Source organism: Lepisma saccharinum, chromosome 1 (assembly GCF_977018435.1).
Source record: "Lepisma saccharinum chromosome 1, izLepSacc3.1, whole genome shotgun sequence".
NCBI lineage: Eukaryota > Metazoa > Arthropoda > Insecta > Zygentoma > Lepismatidae > Lepisma > Lepisma saccharinum.
The window spans coordinates 114,131,574-114,156,967 of NC_139229.1; the positions used below are offsets into that span (position 1 = coordinate 114,131,574).

The 25,394-nt window shown below is 36.1% G+C and overlaps 1 protein-coding gene across 6 annotated transcripts in view; it reads right to left on the reverse strand.

The window, feature by feature from the left end:
* AspRS (aspartyl-tRNA synthetase) overlaps positions 1-25,394 on the reverse strand; it is a 54,220-nt gene that overhangs the window by 5,240 nt on the left and 23,586 nt on the right. For all 6 annotated transcript variants that reach the window (XM_083136454.1, XM_083136485.1, XM_083136473.1 and 3 more), the window contains exons 3-10: positions 20,708-20,795; positions 14,485-14,659; positions 13,664-13,766; positions 11,458-11,635; positions 9,048-9,191; positions 8,065-8,236; positions 7,421-7,568; positions 628-817 (exon numbers count right to left, since the gene is read on the reverse strand). In XM_083136454.1, coding sequence (XP_082992580.1) covers positions 628-817; positions 7,421-7,568; positions 8,065-8,236; positions 9,048-9,191; positions 11,458-11,635; positions 13,664-13,766; positions 14,485-14,659; positions 20,708-20,795 — 1,198 coding nt within the window. The remainder of the gene's footprint in view (positions 1-627; positions 818-7,420; positions 7,569-8,064; positions 8,237-9,047; positions 9,192-11,457; positions 11,636-13,663; positions 13,767-14,484; positions 14,660-20,707; positions 20,796-25,394) is intronic.

Sequence of the window (25,394 nt, forward strand, 5' to 3'; positions counted from 1 at the left end):
AGATATGAAAAATATCATTGAGCTAGTTTCATTGACAAATTTTATGCTGATAAGAGTTATGGATTTATTTCTTGAGTGTTGACAACAGATGAATTTGACTCCGTGCCATCGTGTAAATAGAATACACAAAAACAGTTGTACCAAAATGTACACTCCTGTTCACGTAAATTAGCACATTTTATAGGGTTAAACAGATGAAGTATGTCCCACTTTATGTGAATAGGAGTGTACATCATACACAGCGAAACTAAGCCACTGCCACATATTCTGTAACCAACTTCAAGAAAAATTACAAAAATGTTCATTTTAATGTCCGTTCTTTACAAGTAATGAAAATACAATAGTATTAGGTAACCAAATGTATCCTGTAGATTTTCCTGTAAGCTTTTTTATTTTTCATGAACAGGAGAACCTATTGAATTACAGTGTGAAAAGTAAGCATGGGAATAGTTTGTTTTTTTGCACCTCTTTAAATTCATGACCTGGTGTTCATTGTTAACATTTTGGTATTGCTTATGTCAGAAGTAAAAATGTTAGCTGTTAACAGAATATATAAAAATTCATACAATATTTATGTAAACATTGTTTAGCAATACTTAATTTAGATCCAGAAGATGTTTTATTTACCTTTGCCTTAACCAGACGACCTAAGAGCTTCTCACTTGGCGTACTGAGATCGTCCTCATCTCCAATTTCAACTCCGGCTTCTCTGAGCATCTCAACGGCCTCTGTGAACTCTAACTTCAAGGGAGGGTCCAAGAATGTGAAGGGTTCGGAAGGATACTGTTGCCTCACAGTCTCTATTTCAGCAGTATACCTTGGAGGAAGAGAGAGAGAATTTAAATGCTGATCAACAGCTTTGTAGCTTGGAACACTACCATTCTCACAAGGTATTAGGAATGGACCAACATGAAATTTCTAGATTCTGATTAACAGTGTCAACATTAAATGTACAGGTACCACTAACTGATGATGAACTGAACTTAATAATTCATTTGCCCCTTCAATTAATTTATTTAACTGAGCAACTGCAATGGCTTTGCTTCAAAAAGTGAAACTACACTTTTACAATATATTTTACAAAAAAATTCAGAACATGAATCATGCATTTATATCCACAAAAATAGACTTGTTGCTATCTGGGAGTTATCCATAATTTTCCAATAGGGTTTGTAGATGGAAGTACAGGGGTAAAAACAGTAAAACCTCGATTTTCTGGTTTCCAGGGGACCAGGGTGAAATAACTTAAAACGTGAGAAAATTTTATAACATTTTGCTCTGTTGGGACCATGAAGAGTGAATGTACGAAGGATACCAGGAAAGTCTTGCAATACACCAATAATTTTCACAATCTTTCAAATTACTTTCCACCAAACTCTACATTTCTTCATCCTTCGAAACCACTCATTGAACCAACTCTACCATGTTTCCTCACTGAGCTGGACACACTCATCATTCCATTCCTTAGAAGGTCCTCTTTGTTAGAAAACCACAACTCTTTTAGCCTGTTCTTGACGTGAGGGAACAACGTGAAGTCGCATGGAACAAAGTCTGGACTGTAGGGAGGATGCTCCAGTAAGTTCAGGCCTGTATCTGTCACTCAGCGCAAACTTTGGAGTGGTGGGCAGGAGCGTTGTCATGTTGGAAAAGCCAAGTATCTGCCCTTGGGTGTGGACGAATGTCTTAGAGAGCTAGACTAACTCTGGGCAGGCACTCCTCGGTGTACCACTTCGCGGTGACTGTCTTCCAGGTTTCCAGCACCACATGCTGCACAACTCCCCTTACAGTAAAGACGACGGCCACCATTATCTTCTTAACGGATCAAGATTTTCGCACAGACATGGGCATGTTTTCATGTTAAAAGACTTACTTTGTTCTGGGCTTTAATGAGCACGTCATGATGATAAAGCCAGGTTTCGTCACCTGTTAAGATGCTGCTGACATAGCAAGATTCAAAGTTCTTGAGCATTTCGCAGTACCATGAAACGTGTCATGCCATCTTCTCGATGGTTAAGGCAAGGGGTATTCAAAGGGAACAAACCTTTGTTACTTTGAGGTGGTCATGCAGGATGGTATGAATTGCTAGTGCAGGAATGTAGAAACCCTTTTCTTCTTTGTGATATGTCACAGGTCTGTGAACTTTAGCATCTTTCCGACAGCAGCAATGTTCTCCTCTGTGACAGTCGAGGCTGGGTGTCCTGACCTTGGAGCATCTTCCAGGCTGAAATTTCCTCTGAAACTCATGATACCACCTGAATGTGGTTGTACGATGAGGACAATCATCTCCCAGCACAGGAGCCATTTCCTCCAAACACTGCTCAGCACTCAAACCTCATGCAAAGTTGTAGCGCAAAATTGACCAGTATTCAGTTTTTGACCAAGCTGACATTGCAAGTTGTTTTCACTACCACAGTTCATGAGCAACTAACACGAAAAGGTCATACTGCTGGCAACACTGCTGGTTTGAACATGTCTCGACTCACCTCATCTTGTCACAAAGTGCGAACTTCGGTTGCGCCATATTGCAAAACTTTCCTAGTACTCTTTGTATAATGCGGGAAAATGTAAAACCGAGGAATGTAAAATCGGGAGATCCACTGTATAGTGAAAACAGTGACTATAAATTGGGTTTTGTGAACAATTTTGGAGGGGTGTGAGAGGGAATTAATCGCTTGTCATGATTCACCCAAAGCTGTAGGAAAGTGATGTAAAAACTGCAATACAGAATTCACAAGAGCCCAATTTCACACTAAATATAGAAATATTTGTTTGGTACAAAATAATAGCATTTTACCAATAAACCAAGATACTAATATTAATCAATAATGATACGAGTATAAATTCAATCAGTTCAATCTCTCTACAATATACTTTCATGCCTTGCACAAAAGACATGACTTGGCAATGAATCATGTCCTTCTTTGGCAGACTTCTTGCTGGGAACAGGGTTTTTAAACGTAACTTATAATATATCACGGTACAATACAGATGTTACAACACTATACGAAGCCAATCGGTAAAGCAGTAGATACAATTTTATCCTCACAAGAAAAATAAATGTGAATTATTCATTTAACAGTATAGCACATGCAAGAGATAAAATTGTAGCTCTCAGTCATCTGTAGTGTGATGTATCGTATGGAATTATAAAAAAAATTAAAAAAAATTACAAGTTAATATGTATGTATTGATCTATAACGATCATTTTATCATGTCTCAGGAATTTTTACTTTTACCAAGAAAATATGAGACTCATTACGAATAATCAGTTTGAAAGTTCATAAAATAAGAATACTTCATGTCAAAACACTTCTATATAAGACGTAAGCGAGTTACTAAAGATATATCCCAAGTGGATGGTGGCAGAGGCCACCGAAATTTACAAGTAAGTTTCGCAGATATATCTTTAGTAACTCGCTTACGTCTTATATTATCAACCGCATTGTATATTCCCCTTAACATGAAAACACGTCTATTCAACAATGTATTAAATACATGAACATCATTAAAAATTACATTTAATTTTATGCATCACATGCCTATGCATAAACAATCAATTTGTACATTTAATTTTACATTTTTATGTTTCTTTCAGTTATTCCAGAAAATGAAGATACAGATATCCAACTTTAGGATAAAATTACATTTTCACGTCTTTCCATATTATGTTCGTAAATTAGACAATCATAGATGTGAGTCAATTAGTAAAATTATCATATAGTTTTTCAAAGTTCCGTACGTGTCAAATATTGATAAAACAAATGCTCAATATGTTATTAGCACGTATTTTATACTTTTGCCAAGTTAAGAATACTTATCTGAAAGTTCCACGTCAACCTAAAATGGCTGACCAACACTATCATCTTCACGAGTCACTAGTTTCATGTTTTTCCACATTAAGACATATACATGTTAGTTGTGAAGATACAAATCAAACATATGAATCCTAATATAACAATACTTCAAAGTTTTTACGGATTCATCTTGTTTGCCAAACATAAAAGACCAATTTTAGTCTTATACAAAATTTACAAATCCTTGAGTCAGACGATCTTCCAAAGATGCAAGTGTATCCAACTACACTTCCTTGTTACTATATTCACAGCATACACACTTCATAATATTTTGTATGTTATAAACATAAAATTGTACCTTGTATATTCATGACTATCATTGTAAATTAAAGTAAATCTGATATTACATTACACCAATACATGTTTCTATTCATTTTAAATTATTAAAAGGTAGATGGAAGTTTTATAACTTCTGCAGGAAAAAGGTTTTTCCCGTGTATCTTAGATTTTTCCCTCTACAAGAGTTGGCAATCATGAATAACTTTAACTATTTAGGATTACTAGTTATGGCACTAGTTACAATAAATCGTAATTTTCAATCGAATTTCTAGTCTAATACAGGAAAACCTCGTTAATACGATATTGGTTAATACGAAGTACCCTTTAATCCGAAGTTCTTCCCATTCCCCAGCCGATAAGATAGGATTTATAATGTATTTCAGTACGGATAAATCGAAATACGGATAATTTTTAATACGAAGTTGTTTACAAGACCCTTTCGCAAAACTGGTTTCGCTTAATTCGAAGTAAACACCTGCGTAAGTTGACAAGAGAAGATTGAATGTGGAAAGAGCTTGGACGTTATTTTAACTTGAACTTGACATGTTTCCTTGTCCTAAGAGCTGCTGACAACTCGAGGGAAGCAGCCCGAAATGCCCGCTGGACATTGACATTCTTTGTCAATGTGCATGGGAGGTCAAGCTCTTTCCCCGCTGAATGCGCCACCTTGGAAATATTCACCAGTGCCAGATGAGAAATGCGAGATAAGATCGCACGAATGTTCCAAAATACAAGACGCGTGGCGCCTGGAAGTCTCACCAATATGTCTAGCTCTGAGCTCGAGATACAGCAATTTCCCGTGAGCGAGCAACTTTTGGCCTGGTAGCAGACAACTTCCGGTAACCACTTTCATTATAAGCGTGTTCTTTGTGCCCTGTAGAACTTCATAAAAAAAGGGAAACTGTTACAGATAATCAAAGCCGCATAGGCAAACTAAAGATCGTCAACCCGCTTAATGCGTTGTCATCTAGGTTTCCGGCAAAAGTTGACATCGATATTACGTATGTTGCAACTCCAGTTTCCCGCTTCATACGTTTCCCAACTGTGTCCGTCATAAAATTTGCCAAAACAGTGTTTTGTTGTCTGAGTGACTTCTCCCCTTTATTTATCAGCAAACAGGGGGGGGGGGGGGGTCCGTTGCTAATTGTTTCGGCCACGATATTCTTTTCTTGCTCGTGTGCGCACACTGGCTCCTTTGGCGTCTAAAAAAAAGCAAACAGTTCTGAAAACCTTCTTTAAAACGAACAAAAACCGCATGATAAGTAAAAGAAAAGTGACCCCCTTCCTTCTCCTACAACAGCTCATTATCCGCCACTGGTGTGCATGGTAATGTGATTTTTCACACTGCTGATAAAAGTTCCGTCTTCGACAACTGCGTTATCTTTAAAATGCTGATGATTTCCCTTCTGCCACCTGCTGCTCTAACTTCCAGCCCGTCTCATTGTGTTTACGCTGCAGCTGGCGCCAGTGTTTAGTCTAGCATCTGGAAACCTCTGGCTTGCTGATAACTGCAATGACTCATCCAGTGGGAAGGAATACGCTTCATTGTTTTGAATCTCGCAAAGCCATATAATCCCCGCTTTTCTTCAGAACCATTAGCGTGCTGCTGTTAAAAAAAAAAAAAACCCGCAATGCTCAATGTAGGAATACGAGAGGAAAAGTTTTGGCGGAGCAAGTGTTTGACGTCCAGAATACTCCTGAAACCTACAATAAATTGTCGATTAATCTGAAAATACCCAAGTTTCGTAAAACTTGTTTTTAGTTTATTTTATACTGCTGAACTAAGCGGGACTAAATACACAGTTTAAAGTGGGATCCAAACCAGAGTGATTATCGAGTGCTGCACTTTTTAATGTGTCCTAGGATACACATTGGGTGCAAACATCGCAAGTTGTGTGTTTATTTTTTCAGAGTGGATTACAATGCAAGTTGAGCAAGAGTTTGGACTGCTCCCTGAAAAAGGGGGAGGCGAATATGAAGTTAACTGAAGCAAAGAATACGTGACTTTTTTTTAAGATGTGTTTCAGACAGCCGAACCAGAATGAAATTTACAGGCCCGATTTTTTTGTTTTGTGCCAGGGAAACATTATGTTCTCTCCCAAGAGAATCTTCTCTTACCAGTTAATCCTGTAACGGACGATGTTCTAGTACATAAAATCCAATATTCATTCTGTTCGATTATCTCCCGTCTCTTGCTCGCGTGTTACTACTGTCAAGATTCACTTCTTGCAATAAACGAGATTGTTTTCTTTTCCGTAGGTCTCCGTGCAAACGGGTTTCTTATGAACTAAAATTGTAAGAATTTCGTGGAAGAGCAACAACTTTGCACAATTAAAAGAAAATACCGTTTTATATAAGACTTTTTGCCACAACATGCATCCCATGCATAACCGGTTGTATAACTAGGCAGGATAAATGGTGTTAACCGACTCCTTGTAATCTTTGTGTCCCTGTTAAGCTCCGTGTTCTCATTTTGTGTAACATTTTTTACACTTCCTTTAAAACGTACAATATTATTATATAGTACATATAAAGCTTATTTTCTGAGCTACCACCAAGTATAAAATATCCTTTGTGGGGCTAATTTATACTCTACTTTATTTACACCTGAAAACAGGCACCATCTTGAAAAGTTTGGATAACTCGAAGTCGTTTAATACGAAGTTGACATTTTTTGGTCCCTTGAACTTCGTATTAACGAGGTTTTCCTGTACATCTCAATTTTGCTTGTGTGTCTTGGTAAATTGTATGAAATACAATACAAATAACCTAGTAAAGCAAAACTTATGTATGTTTTTGCATTCATTGCAATTTTACCATAAGTGCATTCCTGATTTACCATGGCTAAAATTACTTTGGGCAAGTTTTCTACTATTTTTTGAATACTTTGAGTTTAGATGTGTACACCAATCCAAACAAAACCAGAAAATTTAAATTTTGTTTTGAATATCTCTGAACAATGTATGCATAATGAAATAAAGAGATTCTATATGAATTGTGTTATTTTCATAATGGTACGAAATATAGTACCGCTATAGGTTAAAGAATGTATCCCACTTTATCTGAAGAGTCAGCATAATCAAGTTTCACTACTTACACTTAAATGTAATAACATGTAAATGTAATTCAAATTATGCAACGTTACTACAAATAAATAAATAAATGCAAATACTTATGTGCAAATAGTGAATTATCAGGTAGACACTTAGTTTAATCTTACTTTCATTTTACAAATACAGGCCAGAAACCATCCTGCACGGAAATTAACTACTTTGGAGTAAACTTACCTATCAGCCAATCCTCTAAATATTTCTGTGAATGTTCTGCCAATGACATCAACCACTTCATGATAATGGTATTTGAAACTCATTTCCAAATCCAGCCCAACAAACTCAGTTAAATGACGATGTGTGTTGCTATCTTCTGCCCTGAAAACTAAAAAATACAATGGAGAAGTTAGGAACAATAATTTTACATGATGTAAGTTGTAGTTAGTAAGCAAGTAAAATAAATCAAAAGTCCATGAAACAGATGATAACTTCATATATTTAGGTACAAAAATATTTTTTTTTCTTTTTTACTGAACAAAATATTTCAATGCTCCAAGTTCTAAGAATTAAGTATGTGCATCTGTCTTTTAATGCAAACAACATGTTTTCTCACCTGCGTTAAAAACAGAAAAAAAGAAACACTACAAGCCACACAACACAAGATTAACAAGTCTCACAAAACCTACCACACTGGCAGCATTTCAGTCAAGATCAGATATTAAAAAAATTATAAATTTAAAAAAAAATTCCAACCGAGTGTTATGTGAAACACTGCTAATTTTGTCATTCTCAAGAAAATTTTATTCTGCCGTCCATTATTAATTTCTAGACATTCCTGCATGTAACAGCAAAGTACTACCACAGTATACAGAACTACGCACCTGCACCAACAGTGAAAACCTTTTCAAAGTCACTGGCAATGGCCATCTGTTTGTACAACTGTGGACTCTGCGCCAAATAGGCAGAACTCTTGAAGTAGGAGACCTCAAACACATTGGCACCACCTTCACTGGCTGCAGAAATTATTTTCGGAGTGTGGATTTCCACAAATCCCTGTAACAGTAGAATGTAGTTATGTAAGTGAAAAAGGGATTACAGAATCAAGCAATAATACATTTCCGATACTACTGACACTGGTGAAGTCCGGAAGGAATTGCCAGATATGGACTTATTATAAAAACTTGAACAACAACTTTGCATTTTGTGTTGCCTTTTCATTTTTACAAAAAGATGCATAAATATTACAGAATGTTCAAAGTGTGATTTCTAGATTCCATAGAAACGGTAATTTTCTCCTGGTTATACATCAATAGTGATATTATTTTTCTATTCCAAGGATAGTAACAAACACCACAAACGTTTTAGTCTAAACGTTGGAAGATTTTAATAATTAATCTGAACTTTTCCATAAAAAATGCAATTTTTTTCATGACTGTATGCCAGATATTAACTTTTAAATGTGAGGATAGCTACAAACACCACCACAAAAGTCTATGCTCGGTAAATTATTTCTTATAGACTGAAGGACCTGTCGCTTATCACTTTGGCGTGAATCCTATCTCGTGCATTACTTGCCACCTGTCATGTGTCGTGTTGATTTGGTCTGAAAGCTCACCAAATTTGAGATAATGTTGTAAGATTTAAATAACACTGGAAACTTTTGTTTTGCATGATACAGCAAGTACAATGAAAACTTGATTACATGTCTTTTTAGGGTACTATGGCCAAAGCACTTTTAAAATGGGGAAAATGTACAAACTGAGAAAATATTATAACATTTTGCTTTATTTGGATTTGAAAAGTAAAATGTATAAAGCATGAAAATATAAAATCAGGGTTCCACTATAACATACACATACATTACCTTCTTAGCAAGACTATCACGAAACAGTTGGCAAACGCCTGCCTCCAGCCTAAATATAGCTTGATTTGCTGGAGTTCTCAAGTCCAAAATTCTATTATCTAACCTCGTGTCTTGGTTCACTCGAATATTCAAACCTTCAGGATCCTGCAAACCACAAAGTTAACGACAAATTAACTATATTACCGAAGAATTAAAATCCACTACACTTACAAGTTTATAAAAACTTAATGGTATAACTATACACGGGGACGAGATAGATATAGATATATTGGTAGAGGCAAGCATATTTTTGACGAAAACACGAAATGTGAAATAACACATTGTATTGTTTATTTTCCATGTGTTTGAAAGGTGTGAGGTGTATTTTCCTACCATGTTTTGTCAAGAAATGATGCAAAATGAACTGTAAAATGCAAAATAAACTTTTAAACACGAAATTTATACTGTATTTAAGTGTGTATAATGCACACCCTGGTCTTTGATGGAGAAAAATGACAAAAATTATATCTCGTATATAATGCGAAGTATAATCTAGGTTCAAGAAATGGCTTCCTTAGTTGTGTGTCGTAAAGCTGTTGCTATGCCGATCAAGAGTGAATGATATCATTCCTATTCAATGAGTCACCTGTTGCTATGTGGACCAGGAGTAGAATATCCTCTTGTGTAAACAATAAGCTACCAACCCACAGGGCCTCCCCCCTCTCCCTCCACTGTGTTTAGCATCCCAAAGCTTTCACTCTTTATTTTGTTGATTTTATTATTTAAATAGTTTTATATATATATATATATATATAAAAAAAACCATGCTTAAAATTGCTTGCATGGTTTTTGGTACCATGCACATAGATATATGTTTTTTATAGAAAGGCTTTTTCTAGTAAATGGCCCTGTAAAATATTTGAACAGTTTGATTAAAGCAAATAAAAAATATATATGTAAACATACATTTTTCTGTTTCTGATACTGTTACTACTATGGAAATGTTTGTCGAGTTTGTTAATGAAACTAATAATAATTTCAGTAACTTTTCTTCCAGTGAAACTAAAACATTCTGGATGTACTCTATAATTGTAACTTAAAATATTAACTTAAATATTCTAATAGCCTTTGTAGCTGAATTTTTTAGATTTTTCTTAATGATAGTTCGAAAAATATCAGCTGCCATGTTTATTTACAGTTTAATTATATTTACACTATTTATGGTTTAACATGATTAGTATTTTGTATATTTTTCTACACAAAATGTTTGCCCATGAAATTATTGAATTTCAAATCAAGAGATAGTCTGTGTTTACATTTCCTTTTGTATGAGCTTCACACCATCAGTACATATATTTAATTTCCTTTATTTTCCTACCTTAGAAGCTAATAATCACCATTAAATGATTACGACAGTAATGTGCTTTCACCAAAAGTGTTTCTGATATATACAAAATCCTTATGTACATTATTCTTTTTTTTTATTCTGATCCTCTTCTACCGATTGGTGTCGAGGTTTTGTAGAGAGCTCACCATCTGTCACGATCTCCTACCAACTTCCTTCCTTCACTCCACGAGATGTTTCTCCTGCTCAGGATATCCTTCACTCCCTCATTCCATGTCTTACATGGTCTTCCTTTCGGTCTCTTCACATCCAATCCTCCCATACCAGTTTAGGTATTGAGATGTTCAGGCATTCTTCTGAGGTGTCCAAACCATCTGTTTGATTTCTGATGATGTCCTTTCTGGTCTTCCCCACAGTTCTCCTCAAATATTTCATTTCTACTGTTTGTAAGTTTCGTGTCTGTTTTTCATTAATTATCCAGGATTCACTTCCATATATCAATGTTGGTACAGTTGATTTGTAAACAATCATTTTTGTTTCTTGTCTTATTTCCTTTTCCCCTAAAAATCCTTTGTTTATGGCATAATTTAATAATACATTATTCTATAAATTATTTATTTAGAGTGATTTAAATCAGTGATTTTTTTTTAAAAAATGACCTGATTTAAATTGCGATTTAAATAAATTTAAATAAAAAATGCACTCCTTTACACAGCAATAAACTTATTACTCTGATAACTACATAAATGTATTATGAAGGGGAAATGTTTATTTTGTATAATAAGTGTAGCTTCCAAATCAAATCGAGGATTTTATTCACCATTTTAACACTGAAATGCCATCTTTTATACTGCTTTTGATCCTGAAATTGGACCAGTTTTTGTACCAAAGTCTTGATGTTTAATTCACTATAAATATGTGGCTCTACATATTGGTAAAATTACTGATAATTTTACCGATTTGATATAAATAAAGTTCAAAAAAAGATATTAATGGTAATAATAAGTATATATTCTGCAATCTTAAGTTTACTGCAACATCTTAATTCATGCTACATTGTACACCAATAATTAAAAAGAGACTTACATCATCTTTCACTGGCCTGGCAGCATCCTCTATCTGCAATGGTAACTGAGGCTTCGATGCACTCACAACAAACAGCTGTTCTACGTGCAACTCAACACTTTGCTGGGAGCAACTTTCAATCTTCTTTGGAACAGTTCGCACAAAACCTTCCACATCTATAATTGACTCTTTTGTTACACTAGAAGAAAAAAGAAAAAAATAGCTGTTATAAAAAAAGAAAGGCATGATTTTACAAAAACTCTTGAAGAAGCTTCCATTTTCCATAACATGTTGCTTATAGAGGAATAAGATGCTGTCTATAAGATGGGACTGATTCAGTGGGGAGAAGCTGAGATTATTAGGAATTACAAGTCGGAGAAGAAAGGCAGTGAATCGAATTGAATTGAATTGTTGTTTTAAGTCCACTTTATGCACAGAAAGGCTAATTAGTTTGGACTTACAGTTTTCAAAGTGGGATCCGAACTGCTATGCACCTCCACCAGGTATCGAACCCGGGACCCATTGATTACAAGGTGACGATGCTACTACTGCATCATCGGGGAGGCCACAAGTATTGAATCGAGTTGAGTGACAGAAGATATTCAAGGTGGCCAGGGTTTGTGATGGACAGTAGTGTTAAAACAGAAGAGGAGGAGGAAGAAGAAGAAAAGATGCAACAATTAGTAGAACGCAGAAGGATGTTAACAGTTTAGCAGTTGGGTGCCGGTTCTTTGTAATATGACGTTTTTTTTAAGCACTTGATGCAAAATATACGAATATTGCACGTCACTTTGCTTCGGTAAAACACAAACGCAACCTGGGATAAAGAAATAAGAAACTACTTACAAATTTTCAATTTCAGGTTTCAGCCATCTTCCATTCAGTAGTGCTGTTGATCATATTTTTACCTCATTCTTTATTGATATTTTATCTTTCCAGAATCGAATACAAGTGGACATAATTTCTACAAAGTTTTATATTAACAAATTTCAATAGTTTTTTGACAATATTGTCTGATAATAACTTATTATTGAATAATTTGAAATAAATAAATTTTTTTAAAAAAAATTGCTACTATGTTGGAATATGTTTGCTATGGTGAACAATAGATGGCTCTGGACTCGAGTATTTTTTTGACATTTTTCTTTATTGTTTCTGAATGTTTTACTGTGGTGGAAATGAGTTAATTTTTTGATCTCTTTTTACAGGATTTATAATTTTATTTGAAATTGAGAAGATAAACCACATGTAGGAAGATAACAGAGTTTAATTTCTAATTGCCCTAAAGAAAAATCTATGTAATTTCTTTTTATAGAAGTAATAAGAAAGCTAAATTTTTCTTGCCAAATGGCTTTTATATCAATATTATGATGATATTGATATAGTAAATTTTAATAAAAATCAATTTATATCGTGAGTATATTGTAAATGACCCCATTATTCTAGAATTATTTCTGCAGGAGGGGACACTGCTTAGAATAGTCGTGAAAAACACTGAACATTGAAAAGAATCCATAATACAGATAAACCTATTGAGAACAAACAAAGTGATGTAAATGGTGTCACACAGTAAATATGGTGAAAAAACTATATGGAAAAAGTTCCATGTTCATCACACATAAATGTTAAAAGTCATCACAACATGACAATTTGTGTAGGAGCTACAGTACAAACAGAAATATACTCAATCCATCTGCAAATTTACAAATTAATTGATACAAAATTGATAATTTTATTGTTTGTTTGCTATTCAGGATAGCTTTTTTGACACTTTTGGCTGATCATGATGATGTGGATGAGTGATGATTTGATAAATTTGAGAAAGGGACACTCACAAAGAATACATACATACAGGCCAGGAATCAAACCTAACAACTTTGGTGGCAATAACGAAAATTAACAACAATTTAAGATGATTGTTCACCAAGCAAGCCATAATAAAAATGTATACACACTCACTCTGGATATTTTAGCAAGGATGCTAAAATCAATACGACACTGCTGTCTAATATTCACCATGATGCAACTTTGAGTCATATTTAATTCATTTACAGAACTACTGCTGTCTAGCCTTCATATTAATATTTGCTTACAGTACACTCTCACAGCCACACAAACTGAATTCTACTTTCTCACTGATTCAATATATATATTTTTAGTTACCACATTAAATTATCAACAGGAAAATCAGATTACAGTATATGAACAGAATTCGAATTGTACTTACTTTGATACAAATTTTACCATGGGCTTGCTAACGGTTTCAGAGACAGCTATAATGCATTGAACAGTATACTGCTGTTGCCTGAGTACTATGAAGCACTGCTTTCCTGAAATTAGATAAGCAAAGAAAGAATAGTTGTAAATGTAAATATAATTTACCATAAGCTTTTCAATCCGACATTTAGACTTATCTTCAGTCGAGCAAATTAAAAAATAACAGCAAAATATGAACATGTGTTTATAAATAAATTACAGTCTTGTACCTAATCACATCATCTACATTGGCCAAACAAAAGAGATCAATAAATGCACAGCAGATAACAACATCGGGAGTATGTGCGTGAAGCACCTGCCAGAAAAGTGGCAAAATGGATTGAGCCTGAATTTTTACATGGAACAATGGGTAAAATAGATGTCAAAGACATAACAAAATCAAATTTCAACTATGAACTTGATATCAAAGACAATACAACCGTTACAAAATGTAAATGGCGGTGGTGGCAGAATAACTTGGCAAAGAGGAGGAAGAGTAATTTACAATGCAACCGTTTTCACTCTGAAATGAAGAATAACAACCATACAGAAGAAACCAGGAGAGCAAGAAGCACTGCACAAAAATTAAAATAAGTATGTATGTTATTCCCTGGACAAACCAATTATTTTTATTTATTTAACATTTTAACCAATATTATTCTCTCTTCCATTTCTTCTACTTCAGAAGACAACAGGAATCTTGAATCCCCTTAAATTTGTGTCTGTTTAAATGCAAGATGTCATTTGCATAATTGGAATAGAATTACTACAGTTGAAAATATGTGCACTCACCTTTGGCACGGCTTGTATGAAGCCTTCCTCTCACCCAGACTTTGCTATCTGCTATTTCAGAAGTTAATGCCTTCACTGGAATAATTTCTCGTACAATCTTCTCAGCACTTTGAATCATTGGCAACAGGCCGTATTTTCCAATGGAGCAGTCCTCTTGTTGATCCTGCTGCTCATCCTGAAAAAGAAAAATAGGTGTTACAGAAGGCAATAAGGCAGAAGGCAACCACGGTGCTCGAGTCGGCTTTCGATATCTTCCTGGTCACCGAGAGCTGGTCTTTCCGCGAAGCCCTCGCCTCGACCTTCTCCATAATGGGTTACGCAGCAATAAAAAAGGATAGAACAACAAAGGGTGGGGGTGGCCTAATCTTGTATTACCGTAAAGACCTAAATGTCAAGATCATTCCCTCTTGCAACGAAATTGACAACGAAGTCGAAATGATTAGCGTGACTGTGAAGCTCCAGCATCTAACTCTGGGAATAATTGGTGTGTACAAAGCCCCTAATATATCGTATACAAAATTATCGCGCCTAGAAATGACGATCTCGGAAGTTTTTCCACTCGTTCACAAATTACTTATTTTAGGCGACGTAAACGCAGATTTCCTTTCTCCCCATAAACCAGAAACAGTATATTGACAATCAATAATCGACTCTTTCGGCATGGTCCAGATCATTAACCGACCAACCAGAATAACGGCAACCACCCGATCACTCCTCAATGTGGTAATAACGGATGACCCGGATCTTGTACGCTCATTTAACGTAACCGCTCCCGTCGGAACGTCCGACCACTGTCTAGTAAACGCGACACTTGCCATCGAAAACCCAAAATTAATGAAACAGTTTATCAAATCTAGAAACTTCTCTACCCTCGACAAAGAGATATTCGATAGGGATGCTGCAACAATTGAATGGATGCAAATTTATAGCTTCGACAACATCGATGATAAAGTACACTTCGTTACTCAAAACGTAATAAATCTCTTCGACAAGCATGCGCCCCTTGAAACCAAATTAATAAGATCAAAAAACTCTCCGTGGATATCCGAAAATACAAAACTGCTCATGAAACTCCGTGACAATGCCCTAATAAAATATAAGCGCACAAAATCCCAGGCAAACTGGGACTATTACAAAGAACTGAGAAACTTCACCACCTCGGTCCAACGGCAGGAAAAGAAAGCATATTTTAATCATCACCTCCGATGCAACAATAACAGCAAAGAGTTGTGGAAAAAAATAAAAACGTGGGGTGTATATAGTAAAAATATGAACAACGAGATACCTTCCGACCTGATAAACGTAGATTCAATTAACCGGAATTTTTCTAGCGTATGCAGCAAAGCGAATGTCTCAGAAGATGCCGTTAACAAAACTCGAGAGTTCTTTGATGGCAACACTTTTAACGAAAGCGCTCAAACTTTCCACCTGCAAGAAATAAACGAAGCCGAAACAATGAAAGCGATAAACGAAATATCATCCAATGCATCTGGTAATGATGGAATATCTATAAAAATGATTAAACTGTTATTACCGCACATCTTACGTCCCCTGACGCACATCGTAAATTTCTCATTCCAGACTGGACAATACCCGACCAGCTGGAAGACAGCACGTGTTGTTCCGATACCAAAGAAAAAAGTAATAACGTCCCTGAATGACCTTCGACCAATAAGTCTCTTACCTATATTTTCCAAAATCACTGAAAAAATTGTTAACAAGCAAACTCGCAAACATGTTAATGACCTAGATCTGCTTCCGAAATGTCAATCCGGTTTCCGTCCCTCACACAGCACGGCAACGGCTTTACTTAAAGTAACTGATGATTTATTTCGATCAATCGACAAGAGAATGGCAGTAGCGTTAGTATTACTGGATCTCACTAAAGCCTTTGACAGTGTCCATCATGACCTGCTCTTGAGCAAATTAAAATACTACAATTTTTCACCTCCCGCTCTCCGATGGTTTAGATCATATCTGAACAACAGACAACAGAGAGTATTCATAAACGCTGCCATGCCCCCTCTCTCTCGCACCCTGCCATTGGAAACTGGTGTCCCACAGGGATTCATTCTAGCCCCTCTCCTCTATACCATTTTTACAGCCGACTTACCTACCGTAATCAATCACAGTAAAGTTCATTTTTACGCAGATGACACTCAACTACAAATTCCTTTTCCACCAAAATCGCCAGATGCAGCCTTAGCTTTGCTCAATGATGATTTATCCAACATAAATACCTGGTGTAAAAGTAACGGTCTAAAAATAAACCCACCAAAATCAACTTTCTCTCTTATTGGTTCCCGAAATAGTCTCTCTCTGATAAATCCTAACGAGATATGCATCAAACTAGACACATCTATAATCCCTTATTCAACAAATGTGAAAAATCTAGGCGTCATTTTCGATGAACACCTTAACTGGGATCTTCATGTACCAGAACAAATTAAAAAAGCTTACGCCGTGCTAAGATCGCTGTACAGCTTTAAAGAATGCCTAAAAACGGAGATTAAAATGAGACTAATCCAATCACTTATCTTTCCTTTACTGGACTACTGCGACGTAATTTTCGGACCAAATCTATCCGTTCGAAACAAAACCAAAATCCAGAAAGTCCAAAATTCATGTTTCCGTTTCGTGTACCATATAAGAAAATACGATCATATCCTCCCAACCCTAAACGCAAACAAGATGTTGAACATGACCAGACGCCGAAAATTACATCTGTGTTGTTTTATTCATAATATTTTACAAACCAAAACACCTAGAAACCTTTTCCAGAAATTAAAATTCAGAAGGGAAATACATGATTACAAAACAAGGGGAAAATCGAAACTTGAACTTCCAAAGCACACACTAGTGCTTTTCGAATCATCATTTACGTATTCAGCTGCAAGAGCGTGGAATGAACTTCCTCCTTCCATGACGTCCCTCACTAATCGCAACAACTTCAAAGACAAACTAAAAACTCTATTGTTAAATGAACAATATCTGTGTTCCAGCACTCACGAATAATAGCTCGCATATCTGAACCAACTTCCTAATAACAAGTATTTTCATCTTCATTTTGCTTGTTTACTTTTCCCCTTACATGTTTCCAACCCTTAACAATATTTTGTCCTTTCTCGCATATTAAGAACATTTATATGTTTTTTACACATAACATTAATATTAATTTGTATTATTCTTAACCATATCACACCAAGCACAATTGTGTCAATTAATTTGTGTATCTTTGTGTATTTGTTTTCAATCTTTTTATTATTATTTTTAGTGTGTAGACGAGCCTTTGTTCTCAATTTTGTATTTGTTCTTTTTGTGTCTTCTTTATGTTTCTCTCTTTCTTCCTTGTTTGTTATTGTACAAACATTTAGTAGGCAGAATGTATTTAGTATGTATATGTATCCATCGGGGTTAGGTGGTAGAACAGCCACAGGCTGAACCTCGCCCTTTAATAAAGGAAAATTGAAATTGAACACTGCTACGAATAATGCAAATCACAATGACTTACCCTCTAACCTCATTGTAAACTATCCTATGAAACCTACTGTATTCGACCTTCTTCAACATCCTCAGTTCCCCCCAAATAGAAGAGAAAACCAGAGCCATACATCTAGGGGTGTATTACACACCGACAAAGAGATGCTAGCTTGGAGTTGCCAAGTGTCTTGACACCCCCTGCCCCTCCACCAAAACAAGACAGGAAGAGGGTGGCATCAGTGGATGTTCTTCCCTTGCTGCAGTGACCATACACAGAGGCTGGCTGACTGCTGATAGATGAGAAGGGAGAAGGGGGGGGGGAGTGGCAATGCTTTCTAGTGTCAACAGCGGAACATGTTGTGGTTTCAACAGGTAGTGGGATGGGGTAAAGACACTTATTCCAGGCACAAGGATTATTCTCTTATGATTAAGTTTATGTTCAATTAAACAGTTCACACTTGTAGTAATGACAATCTCTTTTTACTTCCATGATGTCTTTCTAAAATTAATTCACCAATGAATTTACATGTTCAGCTTAGCTTTATTCATACTAGTATAATTTTTATCAGCAATTACTTCTCTCATTCAATAATACATGCATGTGAATGTGTGTGCGGAAGTTAATATGGCTTTGTCTTTTACTTGTGTGTGATTACTGGAGTGTCCCTTCATCAATTTCATCTAATCATCATTCATCCTCACCATGCTTCTCGAAAGAGACAAAAAACATGTAAATACAAACAATACTATGAAACACTACAATTTATTTATCACTACTGATATCATATTACCGTTACTTGAAATAGTGTAACTTCGTGATTTTTGGGTAATGTCAACAATGATGATGAATGATGATTACATGAAATTGATGAAGGAACACTCACAAAAAACATGCATGATCATGTTGGGACTTGAACCCAGTAATTTTGGTGGCGACTGTGACGTCTTGTTCCAATTTGATCTTGTTCTTGGCAATCCGTCACAACCCATTCTTTTTTTATTATTTTTGGAAGTATGTGCGTTCCCTTGGATATCTCCCTGTAACAGAAAATAAAACAACACCCCCCCCCCCCAAATACATTTATATATCTCTTTAGTTGCTCTATCACGGGTGGTTCGCGTGCTGTTAGGAAGAAAACCAAGGATCAGACAAATCAAAATGGGCAAAGGTCAAACTACTAAAAACCAGTCTTTCAAGGCATCAAATAGTGTGTCGCTCCAATTCCTTCTTGCATATACCGCCAGCTGGTCCGGAGTTTTGTAACGGGCTCATCAAGTCCCACTTCCGACGAACTAACGTGTACATGACTCAGAAAACATACAAGACAACATGCTCAGTAAACTGACCCTAATAATATTACTAATGGAGCAGGCCCAAAACTTTATTTTGGAGGGGGCTGACCCCTTATCAGCAGCTGCCATCTAAAGGCAAAATGTTGGGGTTGGAAGGGATGTAAGCTATGAATTTTGGAGTATATTATAACTTATTATATAAGATGTTTAATCCTACTAAAGAAGTAAATTTAATTACCACTAAACACTATTTAAATTAGATATTTGTAGGATTTTGGAGGGAGCTTCAGCCGTTCGAGCCCTCCCCTTGGCTATGTGCCTGTAATGGAGTTAAGGAATATGTAATAAACACATTCAAGTTCAATCTGAACTACATAAAAGTCCTTGAATTTGATTAATATTACATAGTGATTATGTTCAATCTCCAAATTTGGGGAATGTATTAACAAATTTCATTCATCAAACACAGTGTGACAGAATCTAGGACACAGATACATTGAACAATTAAGAATAAAACTAATTGAATAGTTAGTAAATGTTAGGAGTTCCAGCATAGCTGAATGGTTTGTACTCTTGCCTTGCTGCAAGTGATCCACGCATGTGCTTCCAAATTTCAGTGTTGACCCAGTATCTTCACGGCACTTAGGGAGCTACTTGAAAATAAGTACCAGACTCTGGACTCTGGCATAGAGACAGCCTGATTTCATGCAATGGCTGTACCCCCTGGCAAGGCTTGGTCCTCAAAGTACTGTTGCACCATGAAGTTTATTTAGATGTATAATAATATATATATATATATATATATAATATATATTCTTTGACGTTTTCCCAATTAGAAACTGCTCCTTGGAATGTTAAAACTTTAAAACTGTGAATAGCCACGGTCCGCGTGTGCTGCAATATGTGTGTATTGGGAAAATGTAATGTAATGTAAATGTATATGTAATTGGGAAACGGTATGGTACTTTCACGTGCACCAGTAATGGGTTTTAGATTTTTATTGTTTTTTAACCACACACCTTTTACCAATCCTATATCCTGTACCTATGGAGAGTTCGACGTGGTTATGATTTATACATAACCTAAACGTGAGCAGCCTGAGGAAGGGAGCACTTGCATCCCGAAACGTAGCAGGAGTTACCTTGATATTCGCAAAACATAATAATATATATATATATATATAATGGATAAAAGCAAGGAGGGCCAAAAGGGCTAAGTAAAAATCAAAGAAGGTAAAAGGAAACACTCACCGGACAGTAGAAAAATTGAAAATTTTCACTAATTTCATAGCATCATCGGTGTGAGGAGAAATAGACTGTCCGGTGAGTGTTTCCTTTTACCTTCTTTGATTTATATATATATATTAAACCTGTGAGTAATTCGCACAACTTTCATCATGAATTATTTAGATGTGTTAGATTTGATTAATAAGGTATCTGAGAAAACTTACATTTCTTGACTTTCTCTCCTCCTTTTTGGCTACCTTTGCAGCTTCCTTAGCCTCCTTTTTCTGCTGTTTCTTTGATTTTGCCTGTGATCTGAGGAAAAAGCACTGAATCAATTTTTATAAATATACTCATTAATACAGAGGTTGTTTCCGATCTATGGTGACGTAATTGCACACTGTGCATGACAGCTGTGGTCATTGTGTATCGGAAAGAATGCCGCCAAAAATAAGTGCACATTGGGAGGGTTACATAACTTGCGCAAGGAGTGTGGATTCACTGTGTCCAAAAATGGCATATCGTGGGTGTTGAAAGGGGCAGGTAAGGCAAGGCGTGGGATGATTTCTGTGGGGCAGAAACAGGCCAACTCCCGGCCAGCCACTAGCAGCACACCAGCTACGGGATGCTGGTCACCAGGGAGAATCCAGCCACACAGAGAAGTATCCTGAACCGGCTACAAACATCACTGAAGAAAGGGCACACCACCATTCACTGCGATTTGGCTTTGGAAAAGCGACGCAAGGGGCATGTTCATAAGCTCTTGCCAAAACACATCCAGGAATGTCACACCAACTGTCGAAAGCTTCATGAGCAGCACCTGTCAGGTGAAAAGTGGAAGTTCCTTATTACATTGGATAAGGTATATGTTTATCTTGATGACTGTCACACGCCACGTGCAATTTATTATTGATCGTCAGGTGCGAGGGACTTCTCATCTCTACGGGAGGGACCATTGTCATGTGTGGGTGCATCAAGACAAGAAAAACTCAATATGCTGACCAAGGCAGAAAATTTATTTTATTTTAAAACAAACTAAACGTAACGTTTCAACCTTCTAGCAAGGTCTTCTTTAGACACTGTACAAGGTACAAAACAGGAGGACATGTATACACAGAAATCACTCCCCTCCAGACACAAGATTATTAGAAAGTTGTTTTCTCCCTAGAACATTCCAGCAGGTGACCTTCCCTTCTCAACTGTACTTTCACCTGACAGGCGATTTGGATAAACATTTCCTTTATTCGGAAAGTGATTGGACTCTTCATCTCACATTCTTCTCTTTCCTCATTCCTCTTCCTTCTTCTCTCCTCTTTCGCTCTTGTCCTTTCCACTCTTTCTAACACCTTCCATTCTTTGTTTATCTTCAGTCCCCCATTCCAGTTCATTGTATCTTCTTCTCCTTTCTTCTCTATTTCCTTGGCCTCCTTCCATTTTCTTACTAGTACTCTCTTCTCCCTTCCTATCTGCTTAGCCTCATCCCACTCTATGTCATGTCCTGTTTCTCTCGAGTGTTTAAATATAGCATTTTTCTCTCTTTTTAAGTCGTACATCATCCCTATGTTGTTTCAACCTATCTTTTAGCCTCTTTTTCGTTTCTCCTATGTACACACACTGACATTCTTTACACTTCACTTCATAGATAATCCCTTCTTCTTCTCTGTTTTTCTTCTTGTTTGCATTCTTCGCTATTCTTAAGATGCTTCTCCCTCCCTTCCTGTAAGTTTTAATGCCCGCTTTCCTAAGCACTTTGCATATATTTTCTGTGGACTTCTTATTCCAAACCTCCTCTCTTTTTCTTTCTCTTCCTCTTCCAATTCTCCCCTGCCACTTGTTCTGTTTATGTCCAGTCTATCCTCTTTCTCGTAGCCATTCTTTTCCAGCTGTTTCCAGAGGCTATTTATTTTGCCTTCTTTATAACATTCTTTCATGCATATTTTATTGATTCTGTCCTCCATATTCTTTATAAAATTAATTTTTGTCACCTCACTTACATCACTTCTTTTGTGGCAGAATAACACTGCTGCACACTTCTTCTGATGACAAGCGGTTTCAATTTCTTGTCCTCTCTTCCTTTCCTTCAATATATCTAGGTAGCTTATCTTTTCTTCTTCTATTTCGAGTTCCAACAATATCCCTCCTTCTTCATCTTGTATTTCTTTGTCAAATATGTCGAGCTGCCTCTTCACTCCCTTCCATATACCAAAACAAATTCCACATATCTGCAAAACAGAATTATTTTGTCACCTCCCTTTTCGATCACTTTCTTTTCCCATTCACTCATAACCAATTCAGCCAATGCTGGGCTTAGGCTAGAGCCTATATTCAGTCCTTCGCTCAATAACATTATTTTATCCCCCTTTTTCCTGTAAACGTTATTCCAAATGGTTTCCAGAGCCTTCACTACCCCATTCTCCTATAATTTCTTGTCCCATTCTCTTTTTAACAATGTCCAAAACGTGTCCCCTCTTGATGCTTGGGAACATACTTTTTATGTCTAAGCTAAACATTGTCGTCTTCATCTCATTCAACTTTAGTCCTTTTATGAGGTCCACCACTTGTTCACTGTTCCTCACTGATCTGCTTTCTTGCTGTGTTATTAACACTTCAATAACTTTCTTTAATTTCTTTTCCAAGGATTCCAAAATATTGTTTCTGCAGTCCATTACTGGTCTCAACTTTATCTCCTCTTTGTGTATCTTTGGAAAGCCTTTCAATCTAGGCAGTCTTCCTGTCTCCTTTATGCATTTCTTGAATCCTCTCCTCCTACAGTCTTGTATGACCCTTTCTCTTATTGTTTGTTCTTCTTCTGTTCCACAAATCTCCTCATATCCATTCTCTTTTAGGTCTTCATACTTCCTCTCATACCATTCTCTTTCCATCACCTTTATCTGCCTGCTCTACCACCACATCATTTCTTGTCTTGATTTTCTTCATTCATTCCCTTTCTTTTTGACTCAAATTATCTACTTTTCCATTTCTCTGCTGTTCTCCTTCCAATCTCGTCTCTTTCTGGTTCTTCTTTTATATGGAGCACTGCTTCTAAAATGTCATATATAACTTCTTTATAGTCTACATTTCTTTCTTTAACTTTGAAACCTCTTCCTAGTTTTAAAAAAGCTTCCTCCTCTTTTGATAGGTCTACATTCCCTATTGCACAACTCTTCTTCTGGTGTCCTCCTCTTCTCTTTTTTCTTCTTTCCATCCTAGTGTTGGAGTTCAGAAGATTAAACAAATGTCTGTGTGCAGCTTTAAACTTTTGTTTCATTGGTTGATTGGTTAAGAGGTACCACATGACCATACACCACACTGTACATCATTCCGAATGTATTGCAAATGGTGCAGACACCAAATACACTACCTGACACCAAATCAACAAAGCAAATGACTTTGTGTTGTACTTTGTAGCCAACTAGACATGCGAATGCAAAGAGAGTCAAAAATTGCAGGGAGCTAGACAGGGCAATTATTATAACATTTGTGATAAACATTGACCAATAATGTTTTACAGTGTTTTTAATGATAGAAATTAATTCATATATTAAATGTTGCAAAACATTTCCTTGACAATAGTTGTGTATAGGTGAATTTTCACTTCAAGTAGTAATTGGCAGTTTTTATGCAGTAAAAATAGTTACTGTTCCAAGTATATCATGTGCACTAACAAATCATATGTTTATATACCATTTATGTGAATTTTTTTTTTTTATATATTTTTGTTTTTATTTTACTACATACAATGACTTAGGCAATTTTAGAGTAAGGAAGTTTCATTTTTGAATGTACTACAAATGAAAAGAACAAAAAACGATTAAAGAACATGTTGCTGCTTTATGAACAAAGCATGAAAGTATTTAGTCTGAAAAATAAAATATGATTACCATTTTTTAAGTCGTGTAAAAATGCAACTTTTTGAAGGTATAATTCCAGGGATAATAATTTTACTCCTTATGCATATTGAAGATACACTTACAAAGTTAGTTGTAGATTTTAGCAAAAATTGGCAAAATTATTATGGTACCGTCGACCCTCCGTACCCCTGCGATAAGGTGATGATTTTTGGTTCATTTATGAAGATTATGTTCTACACGAACGATTTGTGTTGTTTTTAGCTTTAGGAGATGTATTATAGTGGGAGTAATGAGAGTTTTTTGATGGGACTATTTATGACGTCATTTTCATCGTTGCCATCTGCATGTGATATGAAGGAACATGCTACATTGTTTGTGTTCTGTAACTTGGAGCCTTGTTGGAAATATTGGAGATTGAAGATTGGCAATCCTGGTGTTAAGTCAGGAAGCACGAGACTTACAGCAGACAAGGAATGCCTATGAGGTCAGATTAGGCCTGTTAGGTTAGGTAGCATTAGCATAAATACAATGACAAATTATTATTTAAGCTAATAGAACTAAACCTAGCCAGCCTAACCTAACAACGTAGGCATGGTTAGGTAGCATTAGCATAAATACAATGACAAATTATTATTTAGGCTAAGAGTACTAAACCTAGCTAGCCTAACCTAACAACATAGGCCCCGTGACATCAGAACACAAGGTTGTTAAAGTGTTGTGTAATAAGTGAGACTGTCATGTGACATGGTACTGCAACGAATTTTCCCTTGAAGGTGGGCGTGTGCTTTTAGTGTGGTAAGTGCTATCAATGAAAATGTGTGATTCGTCTGCCAATTGACACATTTCGCCCCTGCAACCACGTAGCAGAAAGTGCATTGTTTTAAGGTTAGTACTTTTTAAAATTATATATTTTTGTTCGCATTGGAAACAGTTGTAAGGTTAGGAGGGCCAGGTTTGGTCACAATAGTGATTTCACGTTGTTTTCTTAGTACTTTCAAAAATTATGTATTCTCGTTTGTATTGGAAATGGTTGTTCGATTAGGAGGGCCATATTTGGTACCGA